The 21,551-nt window shown below is 48.2% G+C and overlaps 1 protein-coding gene across 2 annotated transcripts in view; it reads right to left on the reverse strand.

The window, feature by feature from the left end:
• The window catches only part of plxnb2a.1 (plexin b2a, tandem duplicate 1), a 119,142-nt gene that overhangs the window by 21,346 nt on the left and 76,245 nt on the right, over positions 1 to 21,551 (reverse strand). For both annotated transcript variants that reach the window (XM_086201682.1, XM_086201683.1), the window contains exons 4-18: positions 11,078 to 11,589; positions 10,666 to 10,992; positions 10,235 to 10,373; positions 9,554 to 9,699; positions 9,300 to 9,479; positions 8,343 to 8,477; positions 6,966 to 7,066; positions 5,967 to 6,093; positions 3,195 to 3,360; positions 2,943 to 3,054; positions 2,577 to 2,688; positions 2,146 to 2,247; positions 1,977 to 2,072; positions 723 to 810; positions 474 to 637 (exon numbers count right to left, since the gene is read on the reverse strand). In XM_086201682.1, coding sequence (XP_086057808.1) covers positions 474 to 637; positions 723 to 810; positions 1,977 to 2,072; positions 2,146 to 2,247; positions 2,577 to 2,688; positions 2,943 to 3,054; positions 3,195 to 3,360; positions 5,967 to 6,093; positions 6,966 to 7,066; positions 8,343 to 8,477; positions 9,300 to 9,479; positions 9,554 to 9,699; positions 10,235 to 10,373; positions 10,666 to 10,992; positions 11,078 to 11,587 — 2,505 coding nt within the window. In that variant the 5' untranslated portion in view covers positions 11,588 to 11,589. The remainder of the gene's footprint in view (positions 1 to 473; positions 638 to 722; positions 811 to 1,976; positions 2,073 to 2,145; positions 2,248 to 2,576; positions 2,689 to 2,942; positions 3,055 to 3,194; positions 3,361 to 5,966; positions 6,094 to 6,965; positions 7,067 to 8,342; positions 8,478 to 9,299; positions 9,480 to 9,553; positions 9,700 to 10,234; positions 10,374 to 10,665; positions 10,993 to 11,077; positions 11,590 to 21,551) is intronic.

The following is a 21,551-nucleotide window of genomic DNA, read 5'->3' on the forward strand; positions in this document are numbered from 1 at the left end:
CTTCCTTGCTAACTTCCTGTTGGATTACAATAAAACCTCACTCCTTCCTTGCTAACTTCCTGTTGGATTACAATAAAACCTCACTCCTTCCTTGCTAACTTCCTGTTGGACTACAATAAACTCTCACTCCTTTCTTGCTAACTTCCTCTTGGACTACAATAAAACCTCACTTCTTCCGTGCTAATTCCATTTTGGCAGCAAAAACACCTCAACCTTGCCATGCTATCTTCCTGCTACAATGATACTAATTATAAAACTCACTCTTAGAGCAAATAATTTCCTGGGAGTGACATCACGGTGGACAATCTGCTTCCTGTTTACACTGGCACGCACATGCCCAGTGAGTTCAGGCGTGCGGTAGTGAATCGGCGCTGGAGGGGTTGTGTGGAGGTTGGTTTTATAATTCTGTTTTTCAGTGAACATGTGGTTGCAGCTGGAGAGTCGCGGCCAAAAGCTTCTAGAAATGGACTCACATCAGTGATCTCGGGGTTGGGACACTGCGCCGGCAGCGGCGACGGGCAGAGCTCCTGGTAAACGCAGGCCTGTGATGCGGTGCACCAAACGCACTGGTACTTGGCGTCGGCGTGTTTACACAGACTGCAGTCTTCTTTATCCACGGAGCAGTTGTAGAGCACGACTGGTGGAGAGAGGGCAGGTTAGAGAGGAGCTCCATCACCAGAGAGGAGCGGCTGGTTTCACACCGCAGCCTGAGAGACACCAACCTGTCAGGGTGCTGTCGATCTTCCTCTCCCTGTCTCGGTCTTTGATATGGAAGGATACGTTCACCTCCTGCTGCTTGTTATATGTAAACTGCACGCGCGCACACACGCACACGCACACACACACACACACACACACACACACACCACACACATATATATGTTCCATGATCATCACTACAGAGGAACACAAAAACATCCTTCCCGATTTGGCACTCAAATTACCTCATGTCTACCCAACTGTGAAGGTCAGCATTTGCACGCGTGCGTACACACACACACACACACACACACACACACACACACACACACACACACACACACACTCGCAAACTCGCAAAGCCATAAATCAAAGGGAGGTTTTCCATGCAATGTGTATCTGGGAGTGCAAAAGGAAAGCAAAGATGACTCAGGTAGAGATAAATACATGAGATAATGAGAAGTGAAAAAGGACTGACACAGGTAACCCCCCACAGCACAAAGACACACACACACGCGCGCGCACACGCATGCGCATATACACCACATGCACACTTTCACTGCAGACTGGCGGTCTCAGCCTCAGCATGATGTGAGGATGAAGGGAGAAGAAAAACTGGGTGTAGGATCAGAGCTAAAAAAGTCACACAAAAGCACTTTAAGAGCAAAACGAAAGGCTGTGTTGCCACTAGGGGGCGCCATCAAAGACATTTCATTACACATTTCACAGCCAATAACAGGATCTGGAAAAAAAACATGTAAACCGTGACTTTAAAAATGATAAATGGAGGATGATTACATGAAATGTAAGGCCGTGGTGCAGCGAAGGCTCAGGGAGTCCAGCGTTAATTTAATCTCAGCCTTAAAGCTGGGAGTCACGCTAAGTTACCGCAGCAAACATCTGCATTTTCATCCAGACATGAAATATCTGTCTCTATTTATGTCCGACTGATTCAATTACAGCTGGGAGGCAACAGAAGCTCTTAGCAGTCAAAACACTTTAGTGTACAAATCAGTTGCTTTATGAACAGAGCAGACGCTCACTGGTCCTGCAGCTTTTGGCGAAAGTGAAAGTTAATGTGCTTTATGGGAAACAGAACAAACTTTTCCTAAAAGGTCCAGTAAACTGTCCAAAAATGCCCGTTTCCAGCCTCTCCAGGTCATCGTCCGGTGCGATCCACGCCTTCCTAATCCTGCCGTGTGATCGGTGATCCACCAGCACCAAAATCTGGTTGATCTTAAAGGTAAAGATGAATCAAAGACAGCCACCACACTGACCTCATGACCTCTGAATTTGAACTTTGACTCCTGCTCTTGCAGGACGTCCTCCTCTGTCTGCTTCATCAGCTCCGTCCCGATGGTGAACCTCCGCCCCTGGAAAGACATTTCTGTGAATACACGTCGAGGGTTGGAGGGTGGCTGGGGAACCTCCTCTGACGGAGCTCACCGTGTAGATGTCCAGGTTCCTTCCCTGGAAGCTGATGGGAATCCTGACGCCGACGGGGATCAGCAGCGGCTCTGGCGACTCGAACTGAGGACAACGGTCGGGCTTCAGGACACAGAGACACGAGAGCTACAGTGAGTCCAGCGATCGCGATGCAGTGCAAAACGTTACGATGGCAGACGGTTTAAAGAGGCAGGAAGCAACAGGAGCAGCTCCTCCTGCTTTTATGGCCACTGACAGTCAGAAAAAGTTAAAATTTGGGTGTTTTTTTTAAAAAGAAGATTTCAAGATAAATCAAAGGCCGACTGTCCCATCGTACGAGTGCTGAACGTTAAAGAACGTCAACTGGAATCAGCTGAAGATTCAGTCACTCGGGAGGCGTTTTCCGAGAAATGAAGCCACAGGTTCTGTTCCCGCAGGAACGGAAGTCGCACCTGCTGCGGTTTGACGATGTGAGGACTGCTGACATCCACGTCGCTGTCGCTGCAGCTGTGGTCCTGAGGGTTCCACTGGCAGCCCCATTCACTGGTCACACACACGATGCACCTACACACACACACACACACATACACACACACACACACATACACACACACACACACACACACACACATGTAGCGTAGCTCAGACATTCAAGTTTGGCAAGTAGCCGTTAAAGAGTGTGACTGAATTTGCTGCCACACAAAAAACCAGAACAAGTTTTTACTGACGCTTTGAGTCATCACAAAGATAAAAGTTAAGGGTGTGTGTGTGTGTGTGTGTGTGTGTTTGTGTGTGTGTGTGTGTGTAGACCATCTTACGGTGTGTCCTGGTTCTTCCCAACCGTAGCGGCGCAGTTGTAGAAGTGATATTCTCCAGATGTCACCTTGATCCTGTCGTTCACCATGATTTTAACTGGGACAGACACAAAGTCTAATCACGCACACACACACACACACACACACACACACACACACACACACACAGTCTATAAATAATGCAATGGTGCTCCTTTTCACACAGATCTGGGGAGGCGGAGCTTCAACTGCACATCATGTCAGGTGTCGGCCTACCCTTCTGATTGGGAGTGGGCGGGATCTCCACAGGGTCGGGCAGCGAACAGGTGACCCGCGGCTGAGTGTCAAAGAGCACCACGGCGACAGTGGTGAACAAACCGAAAGAACAGTGCAGCCTGTCAGACGGCCTCAGCCTGGGGAGGGAGGGTATGATGATGTCCACCTGGACACACACACACACACACACACACACACACACACACACACACACTGCAGTGTATATCTTATACTGTTAAAACCATAAAAATGAACTGAGACAGAAGAAACAACCCTGCACCTCCAGCATAAAGAAACCTGCTAGATTCTGAACAGGACCTTAAATCGCAGGTTTCAATGTCTTTTTTTTTAACACTCCCTCAAGATGCTGCCCCCCCATCCAGGCTCTCAGCCTTTTACCTGACTAAATGTCTTCTTGATGACTTGTCTGCTTACATAAAGGAAAACAAAATAAAACAGCTTGTGATTACTTCTTGATTCCGTTATCTTGGGAGAACAAGAAGCTCGTTATCTCAGGATGATGTCATCACGCTAACATTCTGGTGAAGATCCAGACAGAACATTGTTGGAGGTAATAACTCGTTACAGTCGTGAGCATAAACAGGAGCGAATCAACAAATCACGTTTTATCAATAAACCCTGAAATCCCTGATCGGTTTTCGCAACTCGAGGGGCTTCAACAAGCGTCAGAGGTTTCACATCCAGGAAAAAACGTCATGTCTGTACAAATATCTCGACCGTAACAACGACTGTGTCAATAAAGTTTTCTGGAACTCGAGAGGGATGACGGGAGGAGGGAGACTGGCGTGCAGCCATCTGTGACTCTAAGTGTTTTTGTGCGTGAATGAAAGTGAAAACTGGGAGTGAGACTCTAACTAGCTGACCTTGATGAAGTGGGAGTACCCAGCGTGTGTGTGTGTGTGTAAGATGCAGTGATACCTCTAATTACGATTCAAGAGAGCTCTTCAAATACCAGCTCCTCATGACCACTCACCAACCTAAGCCGTTTTAATTTCAAATATTCTGATCTTGGTAACTTCCAGCCACCAATAAATTCAGCAAAGACTTTTCACTCTTTCTGAGAAGCCGCGGGACTCGACGACTAAAACCCCAAATCCAGCAGCTTCATCAGATTAACAACAGACCCCTGCAACAGAGACAATCGTCCCCAACTCCCCAATTAAGACACAGCGGAGTCATTTATCTCTGCCAAAAGACATTGGGCTGTTTGCTGAGGTGAAACTGTTGAGAGGTGCTGAACTCACCTTCGGCCCGGCACAAACAAAGCAGAACCGCAGTCATCTCGGAGGATTTAGAGGTAATGAACTCCAAATTAGAAGCACTTTGCAGAGCTCATTTGCAAAGTTGTACAATTACTGACTCCCAAGAACAAAACTTCTGAACGTCACAAACCCACTGAATCTGCATTTGATAATAAATGACAAATTAAAGAAGCAATAAAGTCAGAAATGAGCTGAGCTGCAGACGTGACAGAGACTGGCGGAACAGAAAGAGGAGAGCAAAGACGGCAACATCTGAATTCAGACAGGAGGACGGAGGCGGCGCCACAGATAATCCTATCACCACGGCGATAATCAATATATTGACTGACGGTGAATCTACAAGGCGTCAGGACGGATTTGTAAATGAGGAGGAACAAAAATCCCCCACAGACCAGAAGAAGAGAGTATCTATGAATTCACTGGGGGTTTCACACAATGATACAACTAAAGAGGGATTCATTTCATTAAAATATCAGTATGAGGCACCAGCGCGTTCTCGTCATACCGCCAAACGAAGCACAACGTATCACAATCAAGCATAAACCGGCATAGCATAACACAACCGGTAACATGACACAATAGAAACCAACATAAAGTAACGCAACGCCGCACTCAAGGTCAGCGTAACCCACACTCACGCAACATGAGGTGGCGTGAGAAAGCCCCCTGACGCGCCGACATGGCTGTGGCGTTCACTCACACCACATCTGGGCTCTCGTCAAGGGTTTCAGAGTCTGAAACCCAGGAGCCGTTGTCGTTTACACTGAGTGGCCGTTCATCATCGACAGGAACAGACGACGCGCGGGCGGCTCGTTGAGCAGACTGACAGCAGCCAGAGACAGAGACCAAGCCCACGAGCAGAGCCAGCACTTGAGCTCGTTGACGGCGGCAGAGCTTCGACACCCGTCGCTGTGACTTGGCCTCTGCAGATGAAGATGCGTGACCCGACTCGAGAACTCAACTTTCAATTTCACTTCTGGCGTCCAAACAAAGCCTTTGTTTCTGAACATTTGTCACCACGTAAGAGACGAATCACAGTGGCCACCAGCAATACGAGCAGTAAATGAAACATCCAGTAATCCAATCTAAGAATAAACCAGCACCGTCAGTGCTGCTGCTAATGCGAGTCAGTGAAAGAGCTGTCAGCAGCACTTTCTGGCTGTGACGCAAGAATTATTTCATGTCATCAGAGCTGAATCAGCTCGCCAACTACAGAGGGCGGATTCTCAAAGGAGCCGTCAGCAGAAAGCGTATGGATTCCATGCAAAATACATCAGGCTCAAAATATTTTAATGTCATTGTGCATCAAAACGTCTTTTTCTGTCTGTAGCTCCCCCTGGACGTCCACGTAGCAGAGGTGAGGGGCCTGTTTGAAATGCTGCTGACGAGGAGCTCTGACGAGTTGAAATTAAGTGGAGCTCAGCAGAAGTGAACTCAGCTCCGGGGGAATCACACACGAGTTGCTGCACATCCTCCGCCTCGCTCCTACCTGCCGTGTCTTCCTGCAGCTCAGGTTCGGTGGGTCGAAGGCCTCGATCTGGACACACTGCTGATCTGGAGACCACAGCCAGGTGTGTTCCTCTGACGACCTGCTGCACTCCTGCTTCCTGGTGCACCTGAGAATCAAGAAGACCAACAAGTCAGGTTTGCTTGAATTTTCTGGGTGACTAGAGTCCGTCTTCCTCAGAGCTGGACAGGAAGATACAGACCCCCTCTCCAGGGAGCTGAGAGCCATGCTAGTTAGCTTAGCACAGTGAATGGTAGCAGGTGGGAAGGGTTAGCATAGCTTTGTCAAAAGTTTTCAAACACTCATTTCTCTAAAACGGCTTCTCCTATGAATAATTTCGAATGAGGAGACGTTGTAGTGGTAGAATCAGACACGTAGCCGGAACTACTTTCCTGACTGGGAGCAGTGATTTGACGCAGCACCTCCAAAGCTCCACTGGAACTTGGGTCAACAGAACCAAAGGTTTGTTGAGGACTAGAAGAGCGACTGCTGCTACTGATGATGAGGAGGAGGAGGATTCCTGCTGGACACACCAGCACCCGGGACCTGAGCTAGCTGATGCTAACACTTCCCAACCACCACCAGCCATTGGGCTAAGCTAACTAGCCTGGACCTGAGCTAGCTGATGCTAACACTTCCCAACCACCACCAGCCACTGGGTTAAGCTGACTAACAAGGCTCTCAGCTCCCTAGAGGAGGGTCTTTCTTTTCATGTCTGTCTTTGAGGATGATGGGAAATAATAGACTGTCCCAAACAGACGGTGTGTACCTTTCAAACTAAAAGCAAATGTAGGTGTTTCAAGAGGTGGTGACAGGGTGGATCTGACACCTGCTCTGTGTGCTGGACCATTTTATCCCCACGTGTTTATTGCCCAGCAAGCATGTCTGTCATTTCTACATCGACAGTAAAGCTCTGCAGCCCCAGTGTTGAATTTATTTGTATTTAGCAAAGTCAAATAAATGTTGCTAAAAGTTACTCACTTTCCCTCCAGGACACACCAGCCACAGTACGGATCCTTCATGGACACACAGGAATGGCAGTCTGTCTTCAAGTGGCACGCCTGGACTGGAACTTTGGTGATCTGCAAACACACACAGGCTTTTATTGTGAAGGAACCGACACACTGAATCAGAATATTAGACTGAAAAAATGCTTCATTCCCTGGTCTCTAGGTGAGGAACCTGAAACCAGGTGTGTGGTTCCAATAGGTGCAGATATTAGCAGGTTCAGTTCTACATCAGATCCACCAGTAAACACCAGACTGGTGGATGGTGGAGGTTCAGTTCTACATCAGATCCACCAGTAAACACCAGACTGGTGGATGTTGGAGGTTCAGTTCTACATCAGATCCACCAGTAAACACCAGACTGGTGGATGGTGGAGGTTCAGTTCTACATCAGATCCACCAGTAAACACCAGACTGGTGGATGTTGGAGGTTCAGTTCTACATCAGATCCACCAGTAAACACCAGACTGGTGGATGGTGGAGGTTCAGTTCTACATCAGATCCACCAGTAAACACCAGACTGGTGGAGTGATGGAGTCTTAAAAACCTGGGTTGCTAACAAGAGTCTGAAGGAGCCTACAGAGGTCATGGAGGTCATTAAAGGTCAGGGGAAACACAAGAAGCCTGAAGCTTAGTGGTGGTGACGTGGACTACAAGACGACCTCATCCTTGCCGCGCTAGCTTCCTGTTGGGCTACAAAAACATCATCCCTGCAGTGATAACTTAACCTAATTTTAAAGATTTTATACATTTTTCAACAGTTCATCTCCCAGCTCGCCTGATTCAAAGTGACATAAAACATACAGTTTGTCACAGCCCTTAAATCTGTGTAGCCCTCCCCTCAGATCTGGGATGGAGGCTCTCTTCCTCCTCCTCCACCTGCGTGGATCGTTCTCCACAGCTGGCCGCTCTAATAAAGTTAAATGAGCAGACGGAACAAGCTGGAGTGTCGTCACTTGACTTGATCAAAGCGAATTGCCCTCTTGAAGTACATTCTAATTAATTCATCTGTGAATCAATAGCGTCAATTCCACCTCGGTGTGGCGGAGGAGAGCAATGGCGAGTGGAAGATGAAAGGACAAAGGAGAGAAAGAAAGATGAAGAGAAGAGGGCGAGAGGAAAACAAAGAGAGAATAAATCAATGGCTGACTTCTGCGTGGTAATGTAGACGGATGTGTTGGTGTAGTCCGGCAGGTGAATAAATCATGAAGGAAGACAGACAGAAGAAATGAAAGACTAGTTAAGGTGGATGGGAGATGAAAATGAGTCTTTGACTTTCCCGTCGCGGGGACACGGTGGTGGAGAGGACAGACATGAATTTGCCGAAAAACTGAATGATAATCAGTTTGACCTTTTTCTCGGTGGTGATGTACAGGTGCTGCCGACTGGAGTCGAACAGCAGATTCTTGTTGACCTTGTCTCCCGAGACTTCTCCGGGAGCCCGGCCGTACACCTCTGGGTGGGCGGAGAGATGCACCTTCAGCACCTACGGAAACACATCCATAAAAGCAGATTAGAGCCTTCACTCTGTTCCCAATTCATGTTTCTGTACGACTTATGACATCACACCACACCTGCAGTACCTGCAGTAAAGCAGACATGTCCACAGTCCAAATCAAGTCTCGCGTGCTTTTCTCTTCCTCCTCAACGATTCCTCCACTTCATCCAAAAATTCTGTCTCTGGGTTTAACTTTAGCCAGCACAGGATGGCATGGGAATATGCATGCAATTACAGTTGCCATGGTGACGCCAGCACTACTATTAATTCCAATCTGTAAAAAAATATCCAGCGGACATCAATCTAATAAGGTCCCGCAGCTAAACGTGTTCGCTAACGTTCACGGCCTGTTAGCATGCAGGCGCCGGATCCAGCACTCTTCACGTCAACGCGACAAACGGTGCTTTTGTTTGTTTTCCACCTCCAAAATTTGTAACAAATACCACAGGGGTACTGCGGTGGCTTGCCACGGTGTGGTTGCGGCGGTAGTGGTCACGCCCACCTGATAGACTCATGAGGATACCCATGACCTTCAGCTCAGAATCTCTGTTCCAAGCCGTCCAGGTCATGACTCCGCCCCTACATACTTCCCCCATCACGGGAAGTTGTGGGCCATCTTCTCACCTGATGATGAGGACTTTCACCAGGAGGAAGAAGTGCTTCAGATGATCACGCCATTCCTCCCAGTTCAACTCCACAACCTCTGAGAGGTGGCACTAGTGCAACGACCATGACCCCCTCCCTCATCTGTTGCCCCGCCCACCCAACCTATGTAGGCAACACCTGGAACCAGTCTCAGACTACCGTTACCTCTCCTGTGGTGGTGCCCAGGAAGGCCACAGCGTGTCCCATTTCCACAGCCACAGCGACGGCAGTCATGTGACTCTTGCGGACGAGGGAAGGCTCAGTGGTTAAGGCGAACTCTGCTTTACTGGCCAGCGGGGAGGGCAGGAACTCGGCTCCACACCTGTACCTGATGGCCATGTTGTTCTGAGGCAGCAGAGAAGATCCTCAGACACGGGTGAGAGCACAGGAAGTCAAATCCAGAGCGGCGCCTCTCTCACCTGATTGCTGCTGCTGCACAGCTCCTCAGACTTGGAGGAGTAAGGCGAGTAGACGGCAGCCTTCTCGTTAATGATGCCGTTGTCGCTGTAGCAGGCGCCGATGATCTCCAGCAGCCTCTTGTTTATATAGTGAACAGGGTACATGCCTACGAACACACACACACACACACGGAGTCGGCTCTTGCTCTGCTCCACTTTACTCCCCCATGGATGACGCACCTGAGTCCATGTTCTCTCGCCAACAGAGCAATGAGACACCAAAAGTCCTAAAAAGTCTCTCTATGGATTAAAGAGAAAGCTCAACAAAATAAAAAAATCATTTAACATTTCCTCAAACACTTTGATGAGATAGATGGCGACCTCCACCACGGAGCTCATGAGTTCAGTGGCGTTGGTTTGTTTGACTGTCGTGGCTGAGACACACAAGCACCAAATCTGGGGGAGGGGCGGAGCCTGGGCCCAGGAGGAACCCATTAAACTGTGGGTCAGATTAGTCACAGCGCCACCTGGTGACAATGTGTTTTGTCTCTCTGGTGTAACTCCCAGAGAGAGCCAAGCACATCCATCACCTGAGGAACTGGGTGATGGGTGAGACGGCCATGTTTGATATTTGACCACGGAGCATGGAAGTGGAGCCACTGGACGCTCAGATTTACCAACCAGCAGGGACCTGCTACTCACACAAGGCAGAAAAAGATGGATCTTCATCAGAGGAGAAGGTGATGAACAGAACCTTGTCATGAGCTGAAACCGGTCCATACTGGCCGGATTTGGTCATATTCTCCGCCAGAACTTCTCCCGGTGTCGCCACATAAGCAGCCTGGAGTGAAAAGAAGAAGTGAATGAACCTGTCAATGAGATATTCACACAAAAACACATGCTTAGCTGCTTCACCAGAGGTACAGAGGGAGCAGAGACCCTGTAAATTGAGGCTATGCCCAGTTCCTGAGCATGTTCAATCCAATTTTTCTCAGGTCAAGACTGATGCTTTCGCAAAAGTCGTTCCAATTTCAGACAGAATCATCCAACTGAAAAATGCCCAAATGTGTTGCTGCCCTTTTCACACAAATGCTGGCAGCTTCTCAGGAGCCTGAAGCCTTCGTCATCGTTACCTGAGCTTTGTTGTACTTGTTTGAATCACTGCAGTTCAACTGCAGCTCGGTGTACGAGTAATAGGCCTGATCGTCCTCGCACATCCGCGAGACGAAGGTGAAGTTCTTGTTGTCCTGCACCCCAAGCGTCCGTGAGAACAGGAAGTAAACAAAGCCGCCATCTTTGAAGGCGAAGCGGAAGTCGTGGAGGTATCGCAGGACGAAGGGGTTGGCCTGGACGGCCGAGGCCTCGATGATGCTGTCAAAAACGATCCAATCACCGTAGTCCTCAAGGATCCGGGTGGAGATCAGCTTGGTGCTGTCATGGCTGCCGTAGCCTTTCCCAACCTGGAATCAAAGAGCAGGAAAAAACAGTAGCAATTTGGCAGGCAGGCAGGAAGCAAAGTCCGATGGGTATTTTTGAGCTCCTCACCAAGAAAACCGTGAAGTTGTCCTTTTCCTTGGTGAAGTATGACATCACTCCCACCACCGAGACGCTCTCCTCGGCGCTCGCCACGTACGACTTCTCTCCTTTGGTGTCGCTGAAGTACAGCCGCTGCTCCACGTTGCTCAGGTTCATCAGTGAGCAGATGCCTCTGAAGACGCTGCCGCAAACCACCAGCACGTCTTTGGCTTCGTGGACCAGCAGCAGCTTGTTGTGGTTGTCCGTGTCCACCGCTTCCTCGCAGGCGTCCGTGACGGGTGGGGTGCACTGCCGGTTGTCCCGTTTCGGGCCCGTTTCTGCACGGGACTCTACCTCGAGGTCGGCGGTCAGCTGGTGGAGGGCGTTGACGGCGCCGACGTAGAGCCGGCCCGTCCGAGGATCCTTCACCACGTTGTTGATCAGAGTGTCGGAGAGAAACTCTGTGTTCTTACCGTGGGAGAGGCTGAGGTAAACAGTTGCTAAGGCAACCAGGAATTGCCACGCCCACCGCCGCTCCATGTCTGTCAGACAAAGACAAGAGGAGATTTTATCATTGTACACTTCAGTCGAGTTCTGAAACGCTTTCAAGTTGAAGCTCTTTTTTTCAGTCGAGTAGAAAATTAATCTAAAATATGAAGGAAGGCATCAGTTCAAACCATAAAAAGTTAATAAAAATACAAAAATGCTAACAACATCAAACATTTTAGACTCTGTTTGGCCTGCTAGCCGCTAGCATGAGGTAGCACCCCCGCACTGGTGACTGAATACTGCTTTAATATGTAGAACGCAGGGATGCAAGTTTTTCAGTACCATGTGTGCCTTTGCACAAACAGGAGGACTTTGCAAAAGTCTTTCTTGGTTGACTCAATTAAAAAGGACTTATCTTTCAAGAGCGGCGCTCAGTATTATTCTATTACAGCCGACAGTGACGGTTAAAACTCGTCCTCTAAACAAAGCAGAATTCCACTCTGACATTGTGCTGAAACTCAAGGAGACAAAAATGAAAAGTGAGAGCAAAGCAAAGCAGAAGCAATGAGGGGGAGCGTCTTCGTAAACCCAGAGCATCGTTACAGGACGAGGAGGCCTCACTTCGGAGTTGCTGAGCCAGATTAGATTAGCAAAGCCAGGAAGTGTGTATGTGTGTGAAAAGAGACCGAGTGCAGCAATTAGTGGTGTGACACGCTGAGTTTCTGCTTCCATTAGTGTGGATTGGCTGTTTAATTATAGCAGTGGCCTGTGGCTGTAAAACAAGCCTCAAGTGTTCATCACCATCACGCTCGCGCCGTCCTGCTCCACGCTAACTCCCATGTAAAACAATCACATGATCAATCTCTCCTCTGTGAAGAGGAAGTCCCAGGACCACAGGAATGCTGTCATCGTCTCTGGCTCTCCTCCAGTCTATTAAACCTACATCATTTCCATCCTGCGTCTGAAAGCCTCCGTGATCCAGCAATCTACTGGACAATCACTGGTTTTATTGCGGCCATCAGATGGTTCTGATAGCTGGTCAATTGGCTGGTGCTTCCCTGGTGTTTTCTCTCCCTCCAAATTCAATTTGCTTCAGTTCGCTTCATTGCAAAGGGATTTATTAGTGTGAAAAGACTTATCTCTCTGCCCACCTGCTCGCCTAAATTACCCATCCACGGATATTTAAGAGTCAGGTGAGCTCCGCCGATGCACAGCAGTGTTTCAGAGAGAGGGGCTCACACATTCCAGTGCCTTTTTTACACTGTGATTCAGCAGCCTGGCGCACCAGTAAGTTGCTGCTGAAGTAAAGGTGAAGTCCTCGCGCTGAAGGAGGGAACGATGTGTCCACGCCTGGCTGCACCACAGAAGCACGAGTTTCCTCTTAGCTACTTCAGTCCAACGTCCAGACTTACAGAAACGGACGCTCTATGCTAATGGAGACTGATGGCTAATGACAGCTAAACTGGCCAAAAACATCTGTTTTGTTTTGTTTTTTAGCTTAAAACTAATAACAGTTCCAAAAAAGTGGATCATGGCGGATGATGACCTCCAGAGTTTGTAAAGGGATGTTTTTCGACAGCTAACGTGGATTTAGCAGTTTAGCACTAAGAATCAAGCCAACTGCTTGAGGTCTTGGACTGTCACAGAGGATGCTCTTGAGTTTCAACACCCACTGTTTCACTGTTGTTAGCCGTCAGTCTCAGTTAGCGTCGAGCTAAATATACGCGGCTGGCTCCTCCTGCAATCTACAGTGACGAAGAAGAGATGCAGGCTGGGAAAAAAATCCTCTTTGTGAGCTCAAAACTCCAATTAGTGAGTACTGGAAGGGCCAAACACACATTTTTGGGTTTAGTATCACTTTGAACCATCACGGAATCGAACCACAGTCTGCTGTCTTTGTCCTGTTTGACGACACCCACTGTAACATCTCAATTCCTGCTTCCTCCTGAAGCTTTGAAACACACTTGTAATTAAAGTGGCCGGACGGCAACGGAGGTCAGCACGTCCTGTATCCTCCGTCTCTCATTTCTTTTACACCTACAACAAGACAAAAACAGCAGGTGTGTTCAGGTTCCCTGTTGTCATGAATGTGTGCGTCTGCGACATCAAAGGGGAAGTATCTCCGCACTCCGCCAGCCACCTCGCCCTCTTCTTTTCTTCCTGTCTTATTCTCCCGCTTTCATCCACCTGCTTTGGTTCCTTAAGCCTGACTGGTGTCAGGCCAGGAATAAACTGGGAGTACAGTTCTTTGTGTTCTTCCCCCTTTGTGAGCAACCGTTTGACTCTCAGGTCTTCAGCGGTGCATGTGAGGACAGAGTGGCGGCCCGCTGTTAGTTTAGACTCAGACGTGTTAGGACAGGCGTTTGAAAGCATCAGCACAATGATGAGCAGCGTCTACTTTCACAGTGTGGACCACCAAGGGGGCTTGGTGAGGAATCCGCAGCCTTTCGCTCAACACATAAAGAACGGGACACCATTTTTCAAGCATCAAGCTGAGGGGGACAAAAGCGCGGTGAAGAACGAGTTTTAATCAGCTTCATTTTAGCTGGTGAGCAGCGACATCCAGCCTCCCTCTGGTAGACCAGTCAGAGGAGACAGGACACTCATGGCCCAGCTGTCCCCGGTAAATATTTACCAGGGTTTATACTCCCACTTCCTGCTTACTGCTCAAAAATGCATTCTGGAAACTCCTTCAACTAAATCCTGTGACTGTGCAGGAGCGCGTCCCCATCGATCCCCACTGTAGCGATGTCACACGTTCACAGATCTCAGCACTTATCTCAGCCACTACAACGCCACCGTAAAGGATGACCCGGCTCGTAATAAATGGGAATCGTTCTGCGTGAGCCCTGGCCGGCTGGTGGAGTCATTCATCCTACACACTCTGAATAAAAGAGGGCAGCACGTTGATGCTTTTCTCCACAATTGTTTCCAGCCTTTCATGCTTGAATCTTTTGTCCTTTCTTTCTTTTATATTCTGAATATCTAAGGAGGTACGCTAGATTGTTAGCATGCCAGCCTCCTGGGATATTCAGAATACATTGAAATATACATCATATAATAAATTTGTTGTTTCTTCTAATCGCTTTTTTAGATGTTCTGAACTACAATTAACGTTGAAATATCAAGGTGTTGTTGTCGTCCTGCAGGAAGGGAACATGTCAGGAATGAGGTGTTACTGTAGTCCAACAGGAAGTGGTCACCTCCCTGTTCCTCTACCAACAGGAAGTGGTCATCTCCTGGTTCCTCCCAACAGCCAATAGGATCGCTCCATGTGATTGTGGTGATTGAACCAGTAAATCAGCTCTGGTGAACAAAAGTTGATGATCTTCCAGGTTCAGTTCATCAAGATCATCTTCACTAATGAACCCTCTGATGATGCTGGAAGCCTGGATGCTACGGTAGCAGTGCTAAGCTAACGTTAGCCTATGGAGGAGCTACACCAGGGTCACATGACTTCAAGGTCACCACATTAAGCTTCAGGCTTCTCGTGTTTTTCCTCTGATGACGTTTTTGGTCTCTTTCACACGCTTGTTAGCGGCTACTGACATTCGTGTTTTCAGCGTTTTATTCTGCTTCTATAAAAAATGTACTGACTGTTCTACCTGGTCCACTCCATGGACGGCGTGGATACAAAAAGGATCTGGTGAAACACCTCACACACACACACACACACACATCACCTCAGTGTGTTTGTGAGCCAGAAACTGGATCTATACACACTCGAAGGAGCCAGAATGTAAATGTTGTCATGGAAAAGTGCGAGCAGCCTAAACACACACGCAGGAGAGAGAGCAGCACTGACTCATTAAATTCCTGCATGCACACTCTGTAAAAGAGCACTGACCCCTCTGCTAAAAAGTTTGGAGTGAAACAGAATCCAGGAATGTCTGCTGAGGCTCCAGCCAGGGGAATAAAGCCTGACTGATTCTCTCTCTCTCTCTCTCTCTCTGTCTGTCTGTCTAACCTCTTTAAGCTTTCCAACTTCTAACTCCCTGTAATTCCCTCTCTTTGCCCACACATCTCTCTCCATTCCTTTGTCGGTCTTTCTATTCTCAACCACTGAAACAAGTTCAAACAAACTGTTTTTCAGACACACAGGATCCCAAAGGGCCGAACCAGATCGGGAACTCTGAAGTCCTGTCTGTCTGCTTGTCTTTCTGGCTGTTTTTGAACCTGGGTGGCCGTTTATCAGTCTGAGTCTGAGTGCAACCCTTCAAGGTGCGCACGGATGTTCAAACACATGACAGCACAGTTAGGAAATGAGCGGATTTCATAAAATACTGAAGATGCTGCATCTACTCGGTTGCTTTTTAATTCTTAGAGTGAAACTCTAGCATGAAGGCACACATCAGCAGCCTCCTCCCAGCCACGGCGTGCAACCTTCATAGGCTCCACCCGCCGCTGTTTGTGTTATGGCTGACAAACGGAGGACAAATTGTTTGAGGGGTCACTCAACTCCCGAGACGCGGCTCATTTGTCCATCAGGACCGGATCCGTTTAGTCCCAGGACACTTGGATAGTCGAGAGGAAAATAATGATTAAAAGACTGATCCAGATCCAAGTGAGCAGAACCAGAAGCAGCTGTGCCAGCAGGCGGGGCTCCACCCACTGAGCACGCTCAGTGTGCATGCATCCGGCAGCGAGGGGGTGTTGTCAGGGACACAAGGTCCATCTCCTTTGAAACACTGATTCACCTGGTGGCGACAGTACGGACTCATGCATTAGTCTGCATCGCCCCTCGCCGCCTTTGCGAATGTTGTTATGACTCACATGAATGTGAACGTGAGCGGAGGGTGGCGCCGTTTATCAGGTCGCATCTGGATGTTCAGCGCGGTGAACGGCGGCACCACCGGGGTCAAACACGACATTTTGCCGTTGTCATATTTTCTGCCTCCAAATTCAGCAGCAGCCGAGCAGCGGCCAGGGCTCATTAGGATTCATGTCCACCTGCAGATGTCATTAACCATTCAGGACATCAGGCTGGAGCACCAGCGCAGCTGATTGGCCAGGCCCGGAGGGGATACGAGGGCTGTGATTGGAGGAGCCCGAGGGGAATAGAGTTGTTATTGGTGGTAATGAAGCAGCCTGAGGGAGCGAACGTAAGCAGGAGACTAAACACACACGCGCGCGCACAGACACAGACACACACACACACACACACACACACACACAAAATAAACCACCATTTATCGCGTCAGTCGATCTCTAATTGAACACACTTTAATTTACAGGTTTCAGGGAAGCAAATTTTCATGATTTCTCCAAATAATTCCGGGATATATCCCCCCCCCCCCCCATTGGCTTTAATTGTTCTGTACTGAGCAGAATTCCGTGATTTCCAGGTTTTTCCGTGACCTTATAACACAGTTTTCTCACACAAATGTTCCCAAGCCTGCCGATATTCTATTTACGAAGGGAAGTCGGGAAACAACTGTTTGAATTATTTTCTGGACGACTTTTCAGTTATGGAAGTGATACTACTGCTTAGATACGACAGTAGTGCTTGGATGCTCTTTCACTCGGTGCAACATTTCAATATCGACCACGTTTGTTTCATTCTTCAGATTATTTTCTTGCTGGAAGTGGAAAACACCAACATGCTGGAACACAAAACTGAGGAGTTGAGACGGAAAAAATAAGTTCAAACACAGTTTGGTCAATCAAGTGCGTGAAGAACCGAGAGCCTCACGTCCTTCCAACACTGTCGAAAGAGATTTAATCAGGAAGCCAGCGTCGAGGAATCAAAATGAATCCTCGAAGACACCAGGAGATCCTTAATGAAGCAACAGGAGTTCAGCTCTCGAGCAGGAGCCTTCTTCTGAATTAATCCAGCGACAAAATAAAAGCCCTCCAATAACTGGACCCTTGAGAGGGGGATTAGTCCTCTAAGAGGGTCTGAGAGGTCAGCAGTTATTAAGAGTGCTTCTTTTTTCCCTCCTCTTCTTCTTCCCAGACACACATCAGCGTCTCCACAGTACCATTTGGTCCCGTCCCAGCAGGGCAGCGAGTGGCACAGGCAGCAGAAACAAACCCAGCCGAGACAAAGACGCCATCAGATTAGCGGCGCAGACACAGAGGAGCGACTGTGTGGTAAGTAAACACCATTCACGCCCCACAATGCTGACACTGATTCTACTGGAATTAAACGGACAAATAAATAAAAGATTTTTGACCACTAGGATGCAAAAAGAGAAGAACCACGCAGCCTTGTCTCATTAGTTAATGAAGGCCGAGGAGCCTCGACTGAAAGCTTTCTTATTCATCGCCGTCCAAGTGGCGAGACTTTTTCATGGTGTTGAAAGTGCTGGACGGACGTCTTTGAGATCTTTTCTCTTTGGCCACCACCGGCAGGTCAAACGCCCCAAAAAGTCTCGGCTGGAGGGATCAAACCGTTACGTACGAGGGGCCGTGTCACTGTCGATGGCTGACAGGCATCACGGCGCTGAGCCAGAATCCAAACGCTGCTGGAAGGTCACACGACCCGCCGAGGCTCAGGGTCATCAGCAGCAGCGTCTAGTGACTCCTGCTGCCAACCTCTGCGTCTGAAGACGGTGGAGCTGACACCAGAGCACCTGATACCAGGTGCGTTAGCTAGCAAGCTTGCTAATATTAGCAGGATGTCTCGCTAGCTGCTAAACCCAGGAATGCCTGGAAGGAATTTCTTTCTGTTTGGCACAAAACTCCACTGGGACTCGAGGATGAGCTGAAAACATTTTGGTGGTCGCAGGTCACTGCCACAACAACACATCAGGGCGGCGTTCAGATGGAACGGGTCTCTTTCAAAGTAAAGTAACAGCAAAATACTGCACGAATAAAAGAAACATCCTGTTTGCTCTCTGGTTGTTTTTCTGTACTTCTTCCTGTCAAACCTAATCTGTCATTTACTGCAGCTTTGTGTCTTTGAATGCACCACGAAAGCGACTTCTGAAAACATCGAAACGACATAACCATAGGATGACAAACACTAAAGGTTCATCTGACGGGATATCAAGCACGTCTCAGAGTTGAACTGAGCCGAATCCAACGACCGCTTGAAGTCCGAAAATCAATCATCTTAAATAAATATGACTTTACATCCATACGGCAAAGGTTTCCGCTCCAGACGGAAGTCAATCGGGAGAGGAGAGCAAAGAGAAGACAAAACATGATCCTATTACATGGAGGTAAACTCACACTCAGATTAATTCAGTCTTATGTAAATGTGATTCAGTGGTCGTGTCCTCGGCGCCGGAGTGAGCGATTAACAGCCACTTCCTGTCCCAGCACACCCCCCATTAACCTGACAACGACACACACCGATGAGGTGGTGGGAGTCTTTGTGTGCCGAGCATCAACACACCCGTCTGCTGCCGTAATTGCCTCTCCTGGCTAAAGAAGGCTTTCCAGTCAGAGTCAACGCAGCCGGCGCTCTGCCTCGCCACGCATCCCGCCTCGGCAATTACAGGACGCTCACGTCGTTGAGTGCTTTTAAGACTGGACGCCGTGAACCCCACCTCACCCCACTCGACTGACAGAAGAGAAACTCCTCTCCTCCACGTGATGGAGGTGTGACCGGAGCAGCTACGCCACGCTCACTGAGAGTATTTCTGGAGATGGAGGGAACTGCAGCGTCCTGTTCGAAGTCAACTGAAAGAGTCGCCCTCATGTCTTGGTTGTGTTCTGTCCAGCTCTATGGATGACTTTACCGTAAAACTCAGAATACATGGGCCATCCGAATTTCAGGAGCTGCGGGCGAGGCTTGACCATGACATGCGATCCTTTTGTCAATGACACCCAGAAGCTTTGGAACGTGATACCAGTGGAAATCAGGGGAACCAGTTGCTAGATCTTTTCAAAATAAAGCTTGAAACTGAACTTTTCTCTTTAGGCTTCATGTTTTTTATGCATTTTCTTCCTTTTAATCATTTAATTGTGATTCTATTTCATTTCCCTTCTCTAGAAACACGCTGCAATTTTGGTGTGAGAGGTACTTTACGATCATTATTCAGAGAACAATAGAAAACTGAATAAACGAGGGTTTAAATGGACTATAACAGCCACAGCAATCAAACTGACTAAAAGGAGACAAAAATTCAATGCACATTTTATGAAAAAATGTTAACAAAACAACAACAAAAAACCCGAAGCAGAATAAAGCCAAATTAAAATCAGCTGCCTGAAAAAGATCTTAAAGGCACCGTCAGGCTCTCCACGAAGAAATCAAGGCCATCAAACAGAACCAGACTAAAACAGTTGCGGTTTTATTGACTAAGATAAGATTAAATTAAAATTAGTTGTCAAAATTAAGTTGAAAGACTGCAATTGTATGCCTGCGTTTCCACTTTTTCTCAGCAGCATAACACAGGGAATGTGGGGACGTAGAGTCTCGACTGCATCTAACAGCCTTTAATGTCGGAATCAAACTCCTCAGTTTGAGGCTGGCGCACCTGCAGAGTTTAAGAGAAAGAATGAATTCCTCTCCATCCTCAACTTGAACACGGTGTATATTTAATTTATAAGTAGTGAAACCCAGCACTGACATGACGGGGGGAAAGTTTCCTGATCCGATCACAAATCATGAATAATTCACTCTCTCGTCTTCACGCCTGAACCCGGGCCGCGCATCAAGCCGGCTCCATGTATGGATACGGTTTTAATTCAGTCCGGAACCTGAACACATCTCTCACTGCTGATCCTCCACACCCCTGACACACAATACAATAGCTTCATATTCAACACCGAGCCTGAGAAGAGTTCTGGATGCCTCGCCGTCACGTGTGCACGGTGCGGCGAGGGAGGAACGCACCTGCCAGGACGGAAGCACGCTGTGCACCAGTGGTGGCTTGAATTTAATGCATTTAAATGAAGCTATCAATCACCTGGAACACAGTTGTTATTGATGAAGTGTCTGTCGCAGGCGTTCTGTCACCCAGCCTCATATTAAGATATTAATCCAGACAATGTGCTGATGAAAAGATTTCACTAAAAGCCTCACATCCTGCATGGAAATTGAAATCACTCGATATAATCTTCTAATAAGAGAAGCAGGCGGTATTTAAAGAACTGGATTATAAATCACCTTGTGATCAGATTATCTGGTGAAAGTCTGAAGGGCAGTTTTTATGAGGAGGACGGAGAAATTAAGAACACACCTGAAGGGTTGCACTCCAACAGAAGCAGCAGAACCGCCAATCACATACTTCATTCCTTCCACGCAGTCTTCTTCCTTGTCAAGCTCTGACGCCTACATTACCCACGATGCAACTCGATTGGTTCGTCTCAATGAAACAAAAATCGAGCTAGAAAATGAATCCGTTCCCACGCCCAGGTAACAGGCACCTCTGGATGAAGCTGACGGCAAAATTCTGAAAATGGTTTTACTGCTAAAAGCACCAAGCTAAGTTCCTGTGTCCCCCCCCAACACACAAACACACACACACACACACACACACACACACACACACACACACACACACACACAGGTCATGATGTTCTGTTGACATGAAACTACTGTGAACTTTGTCCGAGCAAAACTCCTGCTCAGCGACACTCAAGTAGAGCCCTACTCAACAGGCTCCACCGGCGCGACCCACCGCAGACACAACCTCAAGCTACACGTCCGACACTCCTTTCATTCTGAGAGGAAAGTACGGTCATACGGCCATAAACACACTTGGTTTGGGTTACAATACAAATAAATAATGGCTGCAAATGTCTTGAGGCCTGGAGTGAGTGGTTTCTAAATGAAGGGCAGTCGCATTCCTCGTACCAGACCTACAGAGGCCCAGTGGCAACAGCCTGAGTTGAGAGATGAATTGAGGCTCAAAGGCAGAGCCATTTTCCCTCCCACTTGGGTCATTACGGTAACGTCTCAGCAGGTTCACGCGGCCGCTCTGATCTCTCACTCACGCTCCGGCTGTCAGACTGAGCTGTGACATCACCATTTTTGAGATCAATAATCAGAAGCGACGTGAGGTGGCATTTCTCGGTTGGTGCCCGACACCTCTGAGCTCCCGCCATGGAGTCGTTCTGC

This window comes from Aulostomus chinensis, chromosome 4, assembly GCF_037954235.1.
Source record: "Aulostomus chinensis isolate RoL2024-O1b breed Wild chromosome 4, RoL_Achi_v1.0, whole genome shotgun sequence".
Lineage (NCBI taxonomy): Eukaryota > Metazoa > Chordata > Actinopteri > Syngnathiformes > Aulostomidae > Aulostomus > Aulostomus chinensis.